Here is an 18495-nt window from a genome sequence, read left to right on the forward strand (position 1 = left end):
ATACTGTATGTGAATGTCAAAAGCAACCAATCCATTTTTCTCCTAAGGCCTCAATAAATATACATTTCCGTAATAAAATTTGAATTGATATTGAAAATACAAATTAATCAGAAAAAATGTTCATTAGTTTATCACCTGGCAAAGGCATACTGTACATTTAAGAAAAAACAGTAAAGTCTAAGTGCCTCAGTGACTTCTACAAAGCATTAATCATTACCAGTTTTAGTTGTACATATTACAGAGCCACCACTGAAAGCTATGGAGTTTTTTTTTTCTGATGCATGCCAAAGTTCCTGAAATTAAAGATAGAGCTTACAGTGATCCCAAATAAATAATGGCAGATACGATACACATGGTTTTGTTTGAAGTTTGGTCTCTAGATTCAATAATGCTCTGATGTTTATCAGTTATGTGACTTATTTCACAACAAGCATAATTTAGGATTGCAAAACTAAAATGCAGACATACTTCAAAGAGGTCCCTCTATAAAAAATAGAACTGAAATGGGAACCCATTTAATTAATTAAGTAATAAGTAATATTAGTTTATTTTAAAAGAAAATGGAACATTTAAATCATGAGAGATCCTATTATATATGTTTTCAGCTATTTAATAAGATTAATCATTTCAGAGAATTACATTTACATGACATTGAGGAGGAATAAATAATTTTACAGACAATTAAATGAGAACACCTGCTTTTATAGATTTCAAACAACAGCAGATAAACTATGCTACACTTTACTCACAAGGTTATTTAGTAAAGTGTTGGGTTACACAGGTCTGATTGTTAATAAACTTTGAAATTCAAGAAAGTTTTGACATACTATGCTTAAACCTAGCTCACTGATATTATTTTTAAAAGCTAAATTAATATCTGCAAATAAAAAGATTCTACATTATAAACGCGCAATAATCATTACCAACCACTTACAGTATGTGCAAAAAGGGAGCAAAGAGAGACCAAAGATTTTATTTTTCTTTATTACAAGGTGCTATTGTTTATAATTATAAAAATAATATATATGCAGTACTATTATTCAGCATATAAACCTTAAAATTTCTTGAATGAGAAATTTGGATTAATTTGGAATAATAATTATTCTACTTCTCTGATATAGTGTTCTTCACTGGTGATCAAATACCTAAAGTTTTCCCTTTTAATAAACAGGTTGTGTATGTCCCTGGATCCAGGCAACACTAGATTATATTTTGCCTAGAATTTGGGGCTGAAACATCTTTGCAATTATTTTCAGAGCTAACTGAATCCTTTACTTTCAAAAAAGTTACCATGGTAGATATGCCAGGACATACTGTAGGTACAAACACTGACTCGCTCTTCGACAATGTGTCGGTGTTGTACTGTTTAAAGATTCATTTGGTCTAAGTGGAAGAAGAATTAAATTACTTCTTTGTAAAAAGGCAGTAAGACCCCCCTCCCCCTTTCTCCAAGAAGCAATCCATCTTTACATCTTATCAGCTCAAAGCAAAGGCGTTCATGTAGATACAGTACTTCTATTAAGGGACACCAATAGAGGAAACATGTAAACTAGTGATTTCTCTTATCAAAGTTTTCCAAACACAGTGTCTTTTAATATACTCTATAGTCACCCCCCTGAACTGCTGGATTTTCCATTTTCTTTCACCCCACCATGTGAAACTCCAAATAGATCTTGAATTTTCAATCAAACACTCATATTCAAATGGAGAAAAAATGTATTTTGTTGCATTTGAAAAACTCAGATAACATATATATGACAAAACAAAAATATTTTGTTCAAGTAGAGTAGGTCCAAATGTTTTAATTTCTGTTTTAAATTAGAAGGGCAAGTTTTCATGGAGTCAGCTCATGGCTACAAGGTAGGCATAAGTGAGAACCTTGACACTAAGAGTCTTGCTCTTAGCATGGTGAGATACTTCATTCCAGCCAGGTCTAGACCCCAATTAATATACAGAATTTGAAGCCAAGCTTTTTTTTTTTGAGTACTTGCGGAAGCTAATGAGGTTGTGATGAGCAGTGTTGCAGTAGATAGGCTAGGCAGTAGAAGGACCATTAGGAAGGCCTTGATCCAGCACTCTGGCCCTCAACTGTTATTTCATCCGTTTGGAACAAAAATTTAAATATTTCCTATTGACTAGTGAAGCGATTAAAGTGGATTAAACAAATCTATGAATACAAGCCAGAGCAAATATATACAACTAGTAACTACATTCTTCTCCATTTGTGATTCATGTACAAGTACAGTGTTAGCTTGTAAAATTCAGAGGTTTAGCCCAGTTTGAAAGATACAAATATTTACATGTAGCTAATGCTAGTATTAAAACCCCCAGGCACATAATGAAATCCTGGACAAGAAGTATTTGTTTTTGACTGTATTTAGAAAAAAGTTTACTATTTTAATTACTTCTACTGTACTATCAATAATGTTGGACATTCAATTCTCTTAATCTATAATCTCTTCTCTTTTACAACACTACTGTAACTGACCCTGGATCTGTTTTGCACTCTTTCCCACTTGCAGACAGTTCTTCCACACAGTTGTGTGCAAATGAACAGTACCATATGGCACACCGTAGGAATCTAAACCTCACTGTCTCAATATGGCCCTAGCGGGGGTACAAATGTGAGGAACTCTGGACTGATTATGTGTGACTGAGAGCAGGAAAAGATGCAAGGGTCACTTTCAGATGTCTGATTTCTACCAACATGCATGACATGACTTTATAACAGTAATGATTATTGATTAAAAAAGTGAGAATGATAAATTCCTCAAATGAATAAAAATAAATTAAAAATGCATTAACTGCATACTTTTGGAAATGTTGCCTGTGATTACGCCAATGTATACCGTCATATCCCCAGACAAACAATATGAGGCCATTCTCCTGAGAGTTGATGATGGGATAAAATGGATTAGTCAGTGAATCTGAAGCACATTCTAATATCAGATTATGTCATGCTAATGCTACTTTCTATTATCGGCAAAGCAGTTTATTGTACAATAATGTAACTACTGTATTTGTGGAGCTGAATATAACACAGATAGTTAAGTTATCAGAAGGGATTAACCTTTTAACTTGATATTTTTTATAATAGTGGATAAAAAAAGTATTATTGACGAAGATAAACAGAGGTAGTGACTGTAGTTTGGCACAGCCACAGGAAACACGATGTGAGCTTCATCTCCTAGTACTTAACCTACTTCAGTGTTGACCTTAACACACTCTGAAATTAATTGCAAGCCATATTGCCTCATTTAGCATGGAGACACGCTGTTATATTGATACATATATGTATCATTGCAGGGTTTGAAGTACACAAATGAGGGATTGCTCTCTAACTAAGTTTTAACAGATCCTTTGAATTTTGTTCAATTTAGTTTTGAACATCTGAAAGCTTTGTAAACTGACTTTGCTCATGTTACTGTTGGTGGTGTTGAAAAAACCATGAAAACATGGTGTGCATTTTGTTATTACAACAGAGTCTTAATCATAATTGTATCTCAATAAAAAAATAAATTGCATTTGTTCACTTATTTTACCTCCAAAACTAAACTAAAATGAAAATGGAGGCCTTTAACTGATTCTCTATTAAACATACAGATTTCCCAATATTGTTGTTACAATGGTTGTAATAATGTTAGTTGCAAATCTAGCAGGCTGACAATATGAATCCTGGCATAGAAACATGAACTATGATTATGAAACCCTCAAGGACCTTTACATTAGAACTATATGTAAGGCTGTTTAAAAACTGTATTCATTAAAAGATTAAAGGTCTTATACCTTTTTTTTAAAATATGGGTTTTCAGAGATAATGTGTTACGTGATGTCCATTGAAAAGCTTGGATTTTCTTCTAGCAGTTCCATTTTTATTAATTGCCATATTAATTGTATTATCTGGTAGATGCTGAAAAGTTATTTTTTGTTTTTAATTAGAAAATACTTTTTAAGAATGGACATAGCAAATAACAGGAATACTCAGAAGAGTCTGTTGTGAAAAGTGCATACATATGATTCCAGGATATAAGGAAAAAAAGCTACAAGGCTTAGATTCCATATCTCAACTTCTACATTGCCCAGTTATGTAAACGACTGGTCAAACATGTCATGCATCACTGACCACTTGAAAATAACTTGACAGAGAGCATGAGAAAAGATAATACCCTTTAACACCATGGGACCTCTTTATAGCACTGCATTGTAAACTAAAAGCCAATGACTTGTGCCCACAAATATGATGCAAATGTATCCCCTCAAACACACAGAGATCACTGGTGACATGAGACAATTTCAGTCACATATTAAGGGTTTCCTCATTTCTGCACTGCTTGCTTAGGTCATGGTATGATATTAGATTCTGAATTCAGAAAGAATTTTAGATTTAAACAGTTCCTATCAAACTAACTTAGTCACCACCCATATAAAATATCTATTGCACAGGTCTAGGCCAATGTATGTTTTATTTCATTGGGTTCATGCTCACTGGGGAGCTGGGTTTAATTCCTTGGGTGCCATCTGCATGGAGTTTGTATATTTGAGTGGGTTTCCTCTGGGTATTCCACTTCACTCTCACAGTCCAAAGATGTACTGGCATGGTAAATGGCTTCTATAAAGTGGGCCCTGGTGTGAGTATGTGTATTTCTGTCTGTGTGAGCCCTGCAATGGAATGGTTTTCCATCCAAAGTGTATTCCACTTTGTACCCGTTGCAGGTAAGGATTAGGCTCCAGCATCACCCACAACCCTATACTGGATAAAGTGGTTTAGAAAATGAATGAATAAATGGGTTCAAGCTCTTATTTTCCCTGAACTTTTATTGCAGGAAAAGTAATCAACACTAAGTTGACATACAGGTTTATACTACTCCATGTGATAAAAAAAATATTTTGGATAAATACTGGCTACATGTAGGTAACAACCACTACCTGCTATACAACCAAAGAGTACATTGGAGTTGTTAATTTGGGAGATCTTGTTATTACCTAGTGCAAGTTTTGAAAGTTTGATTGTAGTTATAAATAAAAAAACAAAGACAGTTTCCCTGCACGCTATGAGAATTTGTAACACAGGGATAGTGATTTTCTGTTGCTGCCAGTGGGATTAGTATACTTCTGCTTCCATTTATGATGCAGTTTATCTAGTCCTTGACACTGATATCACATCCTATCCTTTCCCAATTACTCTCCTTGTTTCCCATCTTTGAGTCATATCATTGCTGACTTCAAATGGTCTTCAAGTAACGATATGGCAGCTGGTCAGAAGGATAAAGCTACTGTAAGTGGTAGCGTGCCATTAAAGTCAACCTTATTTAGTGTGTTTTTCAGTGTTGCCATGCTTACTCATCAGTGATTTGATTTTCAAGTCAAATCTGTAAATTGAACACTTCTGATTTTTCTAAAAAAATCTTTTACCAAACCATGTTTTAAATTTGGTGCTTTGTAGTGTGCATTTGTCCCTCGGAGACTTGCACTGCTGATATAAATGAGAATCCACTCCCTGCAGCCTATAAATCAATATTTTGTATGTGATACAGTATGTTACTACTGTAAATACAATATTCTCTTTGTTCTACAGCTTGTGAATATGCAGAAATATTAATTTACTGGAAACCTTCCTTGCTTGACTTGTGATCTCATTTTCTTTACATACTCCACAGTTGTTCCAGAAGCATACTAAATTTCATGTTTTCCTGCATTATTGCATATTTGCACATCAGATTACTGTATATGACTAATCATCAGAAGGCAGACAACAAGAAGTCTGAGAAGAGTTAAAACATTACATCAGATGAGGCATAGAGTGCAAAAGTCAGTGTTTGCAATGATTAAAGACAATATGCCAAAGTTTGAGTCAAAACGTATGGTTGAATGCTCCAATAGAATAAGGGTAAGGCATTCAGTCTGTGAGAAGAAAAGCTAGAGTAATACTGTTGTGACTATATGGAGATCCACACATCCATCCAAATAAAAAAGTGTTACTGCTTCTATTCAATTTTCAAACACCATTATTTTGGGTGGATATGCACACTGTAGCTTTACACATTAAGTGAAGCAATTAAAAAGGCAAACAAAAGTTCAAATACATAGTTAAAAGTATACAATAAAGTAAATCAATGAATGTTCTGTTAGAACTGTGCAATGCACCTTGCCTCAAGAATATTTTGTACACTTTTGGTGTACTTTAGAGAAGACCATCCAGAATCATTCCCACTTTCAAAGTAATATCTTACTTTGGATTGGTGAAAGAATAGAATCTCTTTAGTCTCAAAACACTATGACAGAAATGGATACAAGTATTCAAAATCCTAAAAGGCATTGATTGAAAAGTCAATCCAGTGGATGTCTAGAATTAACAGTGAAACATGAACCACAAGTGCATTTAAAACTAAGAACAAGAAACACATCTTTACCCAATGAATTGTAGGAGTAACGAGCTGGATGAGGTCCTCAGATGAATTAGCTTCACAAAACCAAATCAGCTAGAATAGCCAAATGGTCCCATCTTGTTAAATATTCTTAGATCCTTACAAAATAACATCTCAGTATCCAATAGATTAAATGTAATGAGAAGATAAAAAGTGGTAAAGTTATCGTCCGTTACCTCATTCATCAGGCAAAACAAAATAAACAAATAACCTCTACAAAAAAAAAACATCTGAACTGTAAAGGGTTTCAGCACTGAATGTGCACAGTTGCTTAGACCCCAATGTATATTAAAAAATCTAGAGATAGCACAGTTCATGTCTTGAAGGGGCTGTTTTAATGCTTTTAAACAAAAAGAAATCAAACCAAAAAAGAATGACAGATGATCAAAATATTTCCCATTCAAATGCAGTCAAGCTAGAAAAGGGATTATCCAAACAAACATAAAATCACTTAAAAGAGACTTTTGAGTAATAAAATAGGTCAACCCTATGAAGATGCTTTCTGACATGGCTTAGCTAACAAAGAACTAATTCAGGCTAACTTGGTCCTGCATTTGATAAGAACTTCAAGCTTCCCAGTTTCAGTGTGTGAATGAAGGGGGATAAAGTTAACACAAATGCTTCCATAAGGTTCTTGGAAAATTAAGTGTTTTGATACTAAATGCAATAATAATAAAAATGGATTGGCCTCCTTTATAAGCTTTGTAATAGTATAAAATGACCTCAGGTGAGCCCCCAACAGTGACTGTAGTTGTATTTTCTAATAGCTGAAAACTTTCAGCTTTTCCTTTTTTTCCATTACACCTGAGGAGGCCTCAACAGACAAAATGTTGCATTTATCTGTTTACTTTTCAGTGTAGAAATTAACTTCTACTATTACATTACAGTCCAAACACTGTCACCACTCCCAAATTGAAAATCTTTATTAATACTGTTTTCAAAAACACAGAGGAGCCGTGAAGTTATTACTTCATGGTAAGACAGCCAACTTCTCCTATAAAGACTGTATTTTTAATCTAAAGATGAAAACCGATAGCTTATAAGATCTAAGATCATAAAATAGATTGTTACAGATGCTGGACCATAGAATTATTACATTAAAGTTACACTTTCAGTATTTAAAACTCCGTATAGTGAGCATACGAAACTAGTTTCCAGTTCACAAATGTACACTGTAGGTAGACTACCTCATTTTTTCAAGTGTCAAAATGTACACAATATTCTATTCAGTATTTTCAGTCAAGAAATATCACTGGATATCTATTTTAGAGAACTACTGATAAGAACCCTGTATCTTATAATGAGGCTGTTTACCTTTTATCTGCTATCAAGGCCGGATGCCCTATTATTTTACTACCAGCTTCTTTTTTCTTTGCCAGACAAACACTTTCTGTTTGCACTGGGTCCATTGCACCTGCTGCACACCTGCTTACCATGTTGCTCTGATCTGGAAGGCTTTGTTTAGGATGGATTAATAAAAGAGTTTGATTCAGATTCTGCGTAAGAACCCTTTTTAGCTTTTTCAAGCACACATTTAATGAGCGTGTAATTTGCTCAGTACAGCCACAAAAGTGGTACCTAATGTTTTCTTAACATTAGTATGTGATGCAAAACACACAAGCCTTGTCATTTCCTATTGGACAAAGCAAAATATTACACTATTTGAAACAGAATACATACACACACACAATACACATAAGCTTTGGCCTTTAATTCTTTGACAATTTAACTGGGAGAAAACATAGTTTTCATTTTTTACCGGGACCATCCGTACTGTAGCAGTAACATGACTACTGAACAGTTTTATCACAAACCATAAACAAAAAAAAAGGTTGAAGAAATTAAGAATTTTGGAAGATCATTAGAATAACATTATTATATAAAAGGAAAAGTTGTTATATTTTGAATTACATCTACTTGCTTTTTCATTTTAGAGAGAAACAAACTGAAAATAAGCCATTTACTACCGCAACAAACATTCACATTAATTTGTAAATGAAATACGCCAATTCTATACCAACCAAGATGCATCTTCTAGGCAAAGTTCAGCAAAGAAGCATTCGTATACCAGACCCTTCCTAAAAGTATTGTCATACACCAATGTTGAGACAACGTACTAAAGAAAAGCTTATTTCTGACTGTTTGACTAGGAAGCTTGACTAGAAGTCTTTGAAAATATTCTTCGAGTACAGATATAAAATTAACCACAAACACTTACAATTTATTTGTAATCATTATAGTATCATGAATTGATTCTTGTCAGTTAGAACACTCTCCGCCCACATTGCACTTAATGAAGAAAATGTCTTTTTCAGTATGTCTAGCTAGAAGGTAAAAAGGAAATCCTGCGAAGTCCATAGCACCTTGACCTAATGGATAAAAAAGACTAGTGATTTGAATTTTTTACTAAAAAGAGAAAGAGATATTTCATTCTTATGTGGGAAATTTGGATTTTATTTTTTGTATAGTTTCAAGTCCTTCTTAAATACTACTATATTTCTCGAACAATTACTGAAACATAAAAAATAAGGCAGAATAAGACGTTCACAAAAATTAACAAAAAAGTCTTTTGCAGGTCATGACTGAATTGCATTTCCAGAAAATGTGGGGTTCCCTTGCAAACACTCCCAGTCCTAGTTGTGTCTTTTTTGTTCTACTTGTATGGAGAGCTTGCCAGTCATGCCACGTGCTATAACTGCCACGAGCATGGAAGACAGTTTCATATCAAATGGTGGAATTTACCGAACAAGGGATATAACATGCAGGCAGTGCTTCTTCTAACCAAGGGCAGTCTTCATAAGTTAATTAAAGTAAGAAATAAAATAAAACAATTAAACAAGTCACAAACGGTGGGATACTTGCAGAGCCCAAGCACTCTAGTAAGCAAACTCTGTGCTGGTAACAAAGAAAAATCTTTTCACTTTTTAAAAGCTTGTTACTCATTAATGCTAGTTTTAGAAGTGCAAGAAATTATGGTTGCAGCAGCATATTGGTTTTATGCTAAAAATATAAACTGTAAACTACACTGTGCATGTAATTTCTAAGTGGAACTCCTGTCTTTTGTTCCTGCAATCAAGTTTGGATGTATAGCATAGCCTATCCTGCATTTCATACAATCCTGAGTGAAGACAAAGTCTTTCAGTGTGAAATGAATGGGTATCCTACAGCTGGGGAAAATGCATCTGAAATGCATTTTAAGTTGAAAGGTTCAGAGGCTGTGTATGGCGTCCTCCTACTGGTATACTGATTTACAAGTGTGTACAGGTATGACTGTTCTTCTTCCATAATTTTGCTGTTGGTCTTAGAGAAACTACACAAAGTGCATTGCAATGTGATTTTTTAAAATGATTTTAGAAACAATTAAACAAACAATCAGTCTTTCTGAATGGTTAAAATGTTATATATCTAATACTTACTGGTATTTCCTATAACCTGCAGTACATTGTGCTTCTCTATGGTTCTCCATTTACCAGATTTCTCAGTTTTTCAACTGCACGTTCAAATTAAAATGAAATGTTTGAATGTAAGACTAAGACAGGGGTCTCTGAGGAGAAAAGAGACATTATTTTGTCCTACAAGAAAATAACCTCATGAACCTTAAACAGTAATGCATTGTGTTCAGAGATCACTTTGAAGACGATGTTAAATATTTCCTTTGTTCTTTTCTCCTGATTATGACCTGTTAATGTTAATTTAACTTCCAAGGAACACGAAAAGTATGTAGTAATAGGAAACAACATCAGCTCTACTTGCATGTCCTTTTTTAGGAATTGGTGTAGAATGTAGCATGTATTTGATTTTGATGCTGAAGTCTCATTTATCACCTCTATACATCAATGTCTGGTCAATGCTTCAGTAGTTGATTCAAAATTGGTAACTTTTTTTACATTAGAATATCATTAGAACACTGCAATTTAACTTGATATCCTGTAAATTACTGTTCATTTAAATATTCAGAATTGGAATCTAAGTTCAGTATGGATTCTTTTGCAATTCTCAATTACTAAATAAATAAGAAACAGAGTGAATACATGCTCACTTTGTTTGGTTTTTAATAGCTAATGGAACTTCTGAAATTAAAGATAGTGTTATTACTTTTACGATAACTACTGTATTATCACTTAAAATGTAATCATCTCAATAAAAAATTGGCATTGCAAATGGTTATTTCCTGGAATTATGAGTTACAAATGTACAGTATAGTGTTTTCTTAATGCTTTCTCCTTAATAGTGAAGAAAATGTATTTGTAACTTGATTCTTATGGGCACTGCTGCTTAAATGATTTTAACAGTGATCTGAGTGCTTTCTTCTTTTTTTTTTTACACTTGAGACAATTGTGACTAATACAGACCCAGTTTATACACATTTCTAAATGTTGCTTAAAGGCTGTGACTCGGTTACGTTTGTCAAAATTCATTAGCAAGGCGTTTACAAAATACCCGGAAGCTTTTGGTTATCAGACCTTTAAGAGCATTATAGATGTGTTATAAAACTTCTGGCTGTATGTTTTTTAGAAGACGGTAGCTGGGTTTTTTATATCCATTGTTATGAATTTTACAAAATACCGAGCTGGCAAGTGGTCTCTGCAGCAGCAGCGTTATTATGTTTTTACTGTGACACGATTGCAAAAATCTTTCCACAACATCTCCTGGATGCTGAGGAACAAATTTGCAGTGTCGCACTTCTGTCCTAAGTTGCAACTTTTTTGGTGTTGCCAACTAGTTATTTGGTTAGCTGGGAAGCTACACTTACAACTTTAAGTCAGAACAAAAACATTCGGTAATCTAATTATTTCAACATGACCACCGTGTACAGTAGACTACACTCAAAACACCAATAACAAAGATTTGTATGATAACGCCAAAATTCATTTTTAAAAATAATTTATGATTTGTCGTTTTTCTTGACAAAACTAGTCTATAAAGCTTTAGCTTTTGGCTTTGTGTGTAATTACGTTTAGCTCTTATCTAAATTGTTTATTATTATAGACAGGCATCGAGATATAATAAACAGATAGTATTTAAAGTTAATTTGAGGTGATTCGATGTATACATTTAAACTAGTTAACTGCTCTGCAATGGACGCATGGACGTGTTTTTGAGATTATTTTACAGGTGCACTTACTGTATGAATTAACAAGCATTGGTGCAACTTCTTCACAGTTACAAAAATGCAATAAATAAGCAACTGTTCAAATATCCAGCTTTAAAAGACTTGTCACGATTGCCTCATACGACAATGCCCAGCAAATACACAAAGGGAATAAATCTTACCTTTGCAAACAAGCAGAAAGAACAAAGTCCTGCCACTGAAACAGAACGCTCCCCCCATAGTTGTGTTATTGATATTTTAAATCCTACAGCTTAGCAGTTCATAAGCAGTTCCTTTTAAAGTAAATTAGTTGAAATATGTTAAAAGGCGTCAGGTTTTGTGTTACGAAGCAAGGCGAAAAATAGAAACAGTCCTTAACCTGGCTGTCCCATTGCCGTCGATAGGATGGGCACTGCTATGTTCACTGCTTCGCGAACTGAAAGAGATGCAGGGGGAGGTTCAAATGGAGCTGATGTTGAGAGGTATTTTTCCGGTCCTGCTGGTGGAGCCCTGAGTGAGCGATTGGATCAAGTAATGGATGAGCGTGAGGGAGAGAGACTGTGAGATTGAGATGGTGGAGCGAGGACAAAAAGGCAACAGGACCCCTGTCTTTTTAACTCATTAATGAAGTTAGAGCGAAGTTCAAAGAAGTTATTTTTTAAACGGTTATACGTATACTATTGATACAGAAACATAATTTATTTTTTGGAGGATCGAATTAAGGTGACTCAAGATAAATAAAGCGATTTTTCGTATCTTAACATACTGTATACAGGTATATAAACACGTGCTTTAAATAGAGTGCCGTCTTTTTTTGGTCTTGCACCCAGATGTATACATTAAAAACACAAAGTCGTAACCTTAGTACAATCTCGTGATTAAATTCCAAAAGAAACTATGAATTTAATCGAACTCTGTATCGGTCAATTTCTGCAAACAGCTGCAATATAGTAAAGTATCTAAAACATACTTATGTACTGTAGTTGTATGAAAGCCTTCAACGAGACCAGATCAGAAACATGGATCGGAAACATTTTTAGATTGAAAAGTGAAAACATGACTTGACTGCGCTGCTATCATTCTGAGCAACATACAGTATGTCGTCATACAGACAGCTCATTGCTGGAATTGGCAGTAAATATTCTGAATGACGTCACACGTGACATGAAGCAACGGGTAGCTGAAAATGGTACAGTACATGGCCACACTGAGGTATGGCACATGCCTGATACATTCTCCTGAGCAGCTTGATAAGTTCCTATTTACTCTTTTCTCAGTGCAGCAACTACTGTAACTGAATGAAGGAGGATGCTGTTAGGAACAGGCTCCCAAAGGGAACCCATACTCAGTGCTGCTGGCATCAGGTTTGTTACACAAAGGAATAGAAATTACAACATGTACAGTAAATGAGTAATTTAGCCAAACCATATCCAAGTACACATTTGTGAGAGACGTTTAGCTTGAGTCAATTACAGCAGTGGGTGACTACTATGTGGCCATTACAGAGGACATAGATAAGTGGCAACTGCAGAGCATGTCAAGAGTCATGTTTTACCTTCAACCAGAAGTAGTTTTGCTGTCTTCACTTAACAAGTCAAGTTACACTTTGAAAACTGTGATCCAGAGTCAGCTCAAGGGTTTGTTAATGGTTCAGCCAAGTATGCCTCAAGCATACTTGTTCATTTTCACCCTCTGGGTGGAGGAAGGATAACTGCCCTTGTACATTCACCATCACACATATTCTTGGAGGGCAGGGAACTTTAATGTAATTTTTCATACATTCCTTTATAGAATGACAATAACTTCCATGTTTTCTCATGCAGGAAGAGGAACCATGGACTTGAACCCATTGATGGAAGAGGAAAAGATGGGTGGATAACTTAGCACTCACAATGTCAGGATGGTTAAATGATGCTTTGATGTATTCAAATTTATTCACATTTCAAAATCTATTCAAATTTCATAATGTAGAACACTTTAAATGTGCTCTTTGCATTATTAATGATATTTTGACAAGTAGCTTTTCTTCAGGACTACTAGTTAATTCGACTGGCAAACTCCAGAGAGTTGCAGATCAACATTTACTTAACCTTCCTAGTTGAAAATGTCAATTTTGCATACCCTGAAGTATTATTTTCACTTCAGAATCAATATATCTTTAAAAGGTGTTTACTCTCTACTGTATATGTGAGTACTGAAAATGTTTGATAATGTTTAATCCCAATTGTTTTGAAATAAAGCTTTTACTGAAACATATTCCAGGATGTTGTACAATGCTTAGATAGATTTTTTGAATCCTTCCTGAAACTGCTTTCAAAAGAATAATAGGAATTCTTGGAAAGTGTCTTCATCCCACAGGTTCAGTTTTAAAGTGATACTGAGAGCTTCAAGCTTTGGTTACAACATTGTCTACTCCTTTCCAAGAATTTCGTTTGAGGCTCTGAATATAAAAATCAATTTCAGAGAACAGTTACGTGGTTGTCAGTAAAACAGTTCTGATCTTCAACTTATAAAGTGTTTTGGAAGCCCTCCAGATAAGGAATGATTGATCTAAGTGTAATAATACATTTTGAAGGGACAAAACAAAAGGACAAGCCAGTTATAGATAAACAAATTAAATAAATAAGTTTGTGTAGGAAAAGAAGTATACTGAAATTATGCTCAGGGATCAAAGTTTCAAACCTAATGCAAAATTGCATATCTGGAAGACATCCAAAAAGAGTATGATGGGAAGTATGTGATCAATCATCATATGCCATCTTATATAAATCAATATAGCAGGACATTTCTCAGAGTCATCAAGAATATGCTTTGTGAAACTGTTAAGTCTTATGTCTATTTTGTTTTAGCATATAGAACTGGAATGCACCTAATCTGCCTTAGAGGCATATTTAGTAGAAACACTAAATGTCTAAACTCAACATAAAACATTTCAACGGTGATAGACAACAACTTAACTGATGACCGAGGCCTTAAAACTGAGTGATTACAGAAAGCTACAAAGGTTTCAGATTATGACTGAAGATCTTTTATAAAAGAACAAGTTTTCTATCCCATTCTCTCACACAGAGTCTACACAATACAGGAATGATGTGCAGTGGGCTGCAAATTCTTGTAAACAGAATGTTACCATCCTTTAAGAATGAAAAGTGATATCTGCTTGAAGGTTCCTCACCAGTAAAAGAGTTCTGACACAAGCACACAGAAGTGTACACTAAACTAAGAGTATCATCTTAAATAATTTGAAGCATTTTCCTAGACAGAGGAACAGTGTTACAGTGTTTCTTTGTTACAGTGTTGATTTACAAATAAAACTGAATGAGAAAAAAAATCTTTCAATTTCTATTTCAACCCAGCTATTGGTACATTTCTTTCTTTTCAAAAGTTTGAAGAAAAGTTTGTATTCAGGTTTGCTTTGCAAACATTTAGAATTCTTTTCAGTTTCAATCTAGCATACTGGCAGTATCCTATAGACGATATATCATTCCCTACATAGGGAATGAGTTAAACAATGTATAGATGTGTGAATTTGGCTTATGTTTCAAAAATGATCAATATTTAAAAATCTAATTTGAATCCAGGACCACATGCTGTTCAATGTGAATCAATATGGGCCAGGATATTTGATAGCAGCCTGGCATTAAATAGGGTTTTATTCTTCTCCTGGTGGACAGGACCAGGAATTTGCAAAAGGATTTCTGAGTTGATTTTTAATGTTAATAGCTTTCTGCACATCATTGGAACCCTGGTGTTTAAGTGTCCATTTTCTGTTGTCCCAATGAATCTGTTTTGACAGATGTTCAACCATCAATGCTTACATGTCTTTGAAGAGATCTATTTTTGGGCTTGCGCCCTTCACTTCTCTATGGAATGCCAGTGTTTAATCCCATGGAGAGACAGCCGTAGGATCCACCCAGATACTCTCAGGGTGCTGTCAAAACAAAACACATATAATAGGCATGCTGTATATTATTAGACAAGTGTCTGGTTGCAGAAAGTAATGTAAAGAAATTATCCTCCAAGTACAGATGACCTAAACTGTAGAGTTTTTCCCCTTAGGACAACTCTTTGACTCTGATCATGTGTTGCTTATGGCAACAATTCTATTTCTAGCTCCAGAGGTGGATCTCAATAAACATTTAAAGTCCCCTGCATTTTTAACATACTGGTTTTATAGGCACATTTCATCACAATTTTGATAATCATAATGTAATCTGAATGTTTATTTTTGAAATCACACAACTCTTGGTCAAGGTCAATGAGCAGTTTCACAATGTAGGATACTGTAGGACAGTATTAAGAATCGAATTTGCTTTGAAAATGATAAATACATGATATAGATATATATGTGATATAGATATACTGTACAGTTGCAAGAAAAAGTTTGTGAACCCTTTGGAATTGCCTGGATTTCTGCATTAATTACTGTTGTAATTTGTGTGTTATTAGTTTAAGCAGATTGTGTTTGTCTATTATTGTGACTTAGTTGAAGATCAGACCACATTTTTATGAGTAATTAATGCAGAAATCCAGGTAATTCCAAAGGGTTCACAAACATTTTCTTGCAACTGTATATATATATATTTGACTTAAAACACTGCATCTAACATAATGGATATACTGGTATATACCTTTATATGTAGTGTACGTACTCTTACATTAACACCTGTGGATGTTTTCATACTGCATTGCATAGTATATATGAAAATATTACTAAATTAAATAGTTTAACAAAGTTGAACAGTCACTTTAAGTAGTTGTTTAGCACTGTGCAGTTTATACTCCAAGAACTGCCCAATCCTTAAATAAATGTATTAACATCTGAAGTTAATTCAGAAAGAATTAAAAGAAGAAATTGGAAATTCCTCCTTGTCCTTCTGCACCCTTGTATACTGTTTACCGTCTAATCTTGGCTCAAAGTAGAAAACGCAGGAAATCAGATTTGGAGCCTTTAGTTAAAATCAAACACAATCCGATTTATTAGAAACTGGGGCAAACCAGAAGCTAATGGATGGTTTTGAATAATGAGTTTTGATAAGAAAAAAAGAGAGCAAACAGTCAAAGTCTGCATTGAAGTAAAAAAAAAAGTACTTGAAATGATAAATGCTACACCACTTGTCTGAAGTATAGTAAAAATGTTGTAGTTTGTATCTGTTACCAAGTACCTGCTTGCTGCATGGCCATTTCTAGCAAACCATTGATATTGTCTGAAATATTGATTTCTGTGATCTCAATAGATCACAACCGTTCTTTCCATTCTCCTAAAATGACTAATTCAGTAAGAGAAATTCTTACCGAGTCAAATTTAATCATTGGATGACAAAGATAAGTGACAAAGATAAGCAAGATACTTAGACATTATGATGACTTATACCTGTATTTCCTTTAAAGTCTGTTGCCCCTAGCACCCTTTGAATGGACTTCAATGTTTTAATTTAATCTCTGTTGCAGATCCCACAATTCACTCTCTAAGAACATTCATAGAAGAATTCCTGCCTCATTGGCCGAGCCTTATAATAAGGCATTTAAATTTAGAACAACTAAAGAATCATAAGTAGTAGATAACCAAGGCAATATAAATAACCAATGTTGTTCTATTTGTTTTATATTGAATTCTGGTACACAGTTAATAGAACAATACACACACCACACTGATTGTTTCTGAGTTCAATACTTTGATGGTCCAGTCTGGTTAACTAATCTGGACTGCAAATGAAAATTAAAGTAATATTTCAGGGACAAACATAAAGTAATTCCAATTAATCTGAGCCAAGTGGAAAAGTACTTAACTCACCCAACTCATAGCTGTTTTCATTTCATTTCTGCTTTCTCTTCCTTGTCACTGCATCACAGCTGGTGCTTGGGGAATTTAATCATTTGTTGCCCAAATTACTAACAGGCAATAGATGGACACACAAAAGTTAAAAAAGTAAAACAATTCAAAGTATCATGACTGAAACAACACTTTAATGGCCACAGTGGAAACCTAGAAACCTTTTCCATGTTGCTTACCTGAATGTTGAGAAATCCATTGTGGTTACACAAAGAGGTTGATCTGTAAAGACTTGTAATCATAAATGTAAATAGCAAAACCTCAGTGCTTCACCCCTGTAGTCCCAAGACATGATAGCAGATTTGGTTTGGAACAGTTGCCAGAAATTGATTTTTGCTTGGCTAATGCCTCTTAGATGGACCTGACATGAATTTCAAATGATTCACACAACAAATAACTTACAAAATTAGATAAATCACAGAACATCTGCAGTATTCGATATTTTAAAACTGAAGAACAGAGAACAAAATAAATTTAATTTGCTTCTTTAGGCACACACACACATATCTGAATGAGTGTAGAACTATTCTTCTTAATGTTACTTAAAATAAAATCTCACAGGGTTTGTAGCTTTTGAGTCAAGAAATTCTCTAAAGTCTTTATTTTCAGGAAAACTGAAATTGTGTCTTTTGAGTTCTCAGACTTTCTCATGATGATATTTGTGTCCGAAATATGAAAGGTTCTCTGTTTAATACCAGAATGAGGTGTTGTGAAATTGATGAAGCAACATTTAGCTCACTAGGAATTACAACACCCAAGATATGGCATATTGAAATATTTACTGTAAATGTTTTAGTTACAGTTAATTTGGCTGAACCCGCTTGGCTGAGGGCTAAGCTCCTGGCCACAGGACGAGGAGGCTGGGACCCCCATGCAGAGTGAGGAGTGACCGAGGGGCAGCTGCAGAGTTGGAGATAGGATGGAGGAGGGATGTGAAAGACGTCTGTGAGTGAGAGAAGGGGATTAAATGCAGTATTTCTATTTTTGTGTGATGAAATAACATCAGGGATTATCACAAATTATTGACTGCTTGAATTTGGCTGTTGTCATCCCTCCTGCACTTTCTTTATAAACTCCATTTAACATTTAACCCAAAGCTGCTTTACAACATACAGGTCCTGTATAAATTAATGTTTGTTATTGAA

At 34.4% G+C, this 18495-nt stretch overlaps 1 protein-coding gene across 1 annotated transcript in view; it reads right to left on the reverse strand.

The window, feature by feature from the left end:
- Window positions 1-11757, reverse strand: part of ret (ret proto-oncogene receptor tyrosine kinase) — a 44631-nt gene extending 32874 nt beyond the window's left edge. The window contains exon 1 of the mRNA XM_088916503.1: window positions 11700-11757. Coding sequence (XP_088772629.1) covers window positions 11700-11757 — 58 coding nt within the window. The remainder of the gene's footprint in view (window positions 1-11699) is intronic.
- Between the last annotated feature and the right edge of the window lie 6738 nt (window positions 11758-18495).

The sequence above is a fragment of the Atractosteus spatula genome, chromosome 5, assembly GCF_055471065.1.
Source record: "Atractosteus spatula isolate fAtrSpa1 chromosome 5, fAtrSpa1.hap1, whole genome shotgun sequence".
NCBI lineage: Eukaryota > Metazoa > Chordata > Actinopteri > Semionotiformes > Lepisosteidae > Atractosteus > Atractosteus spatula.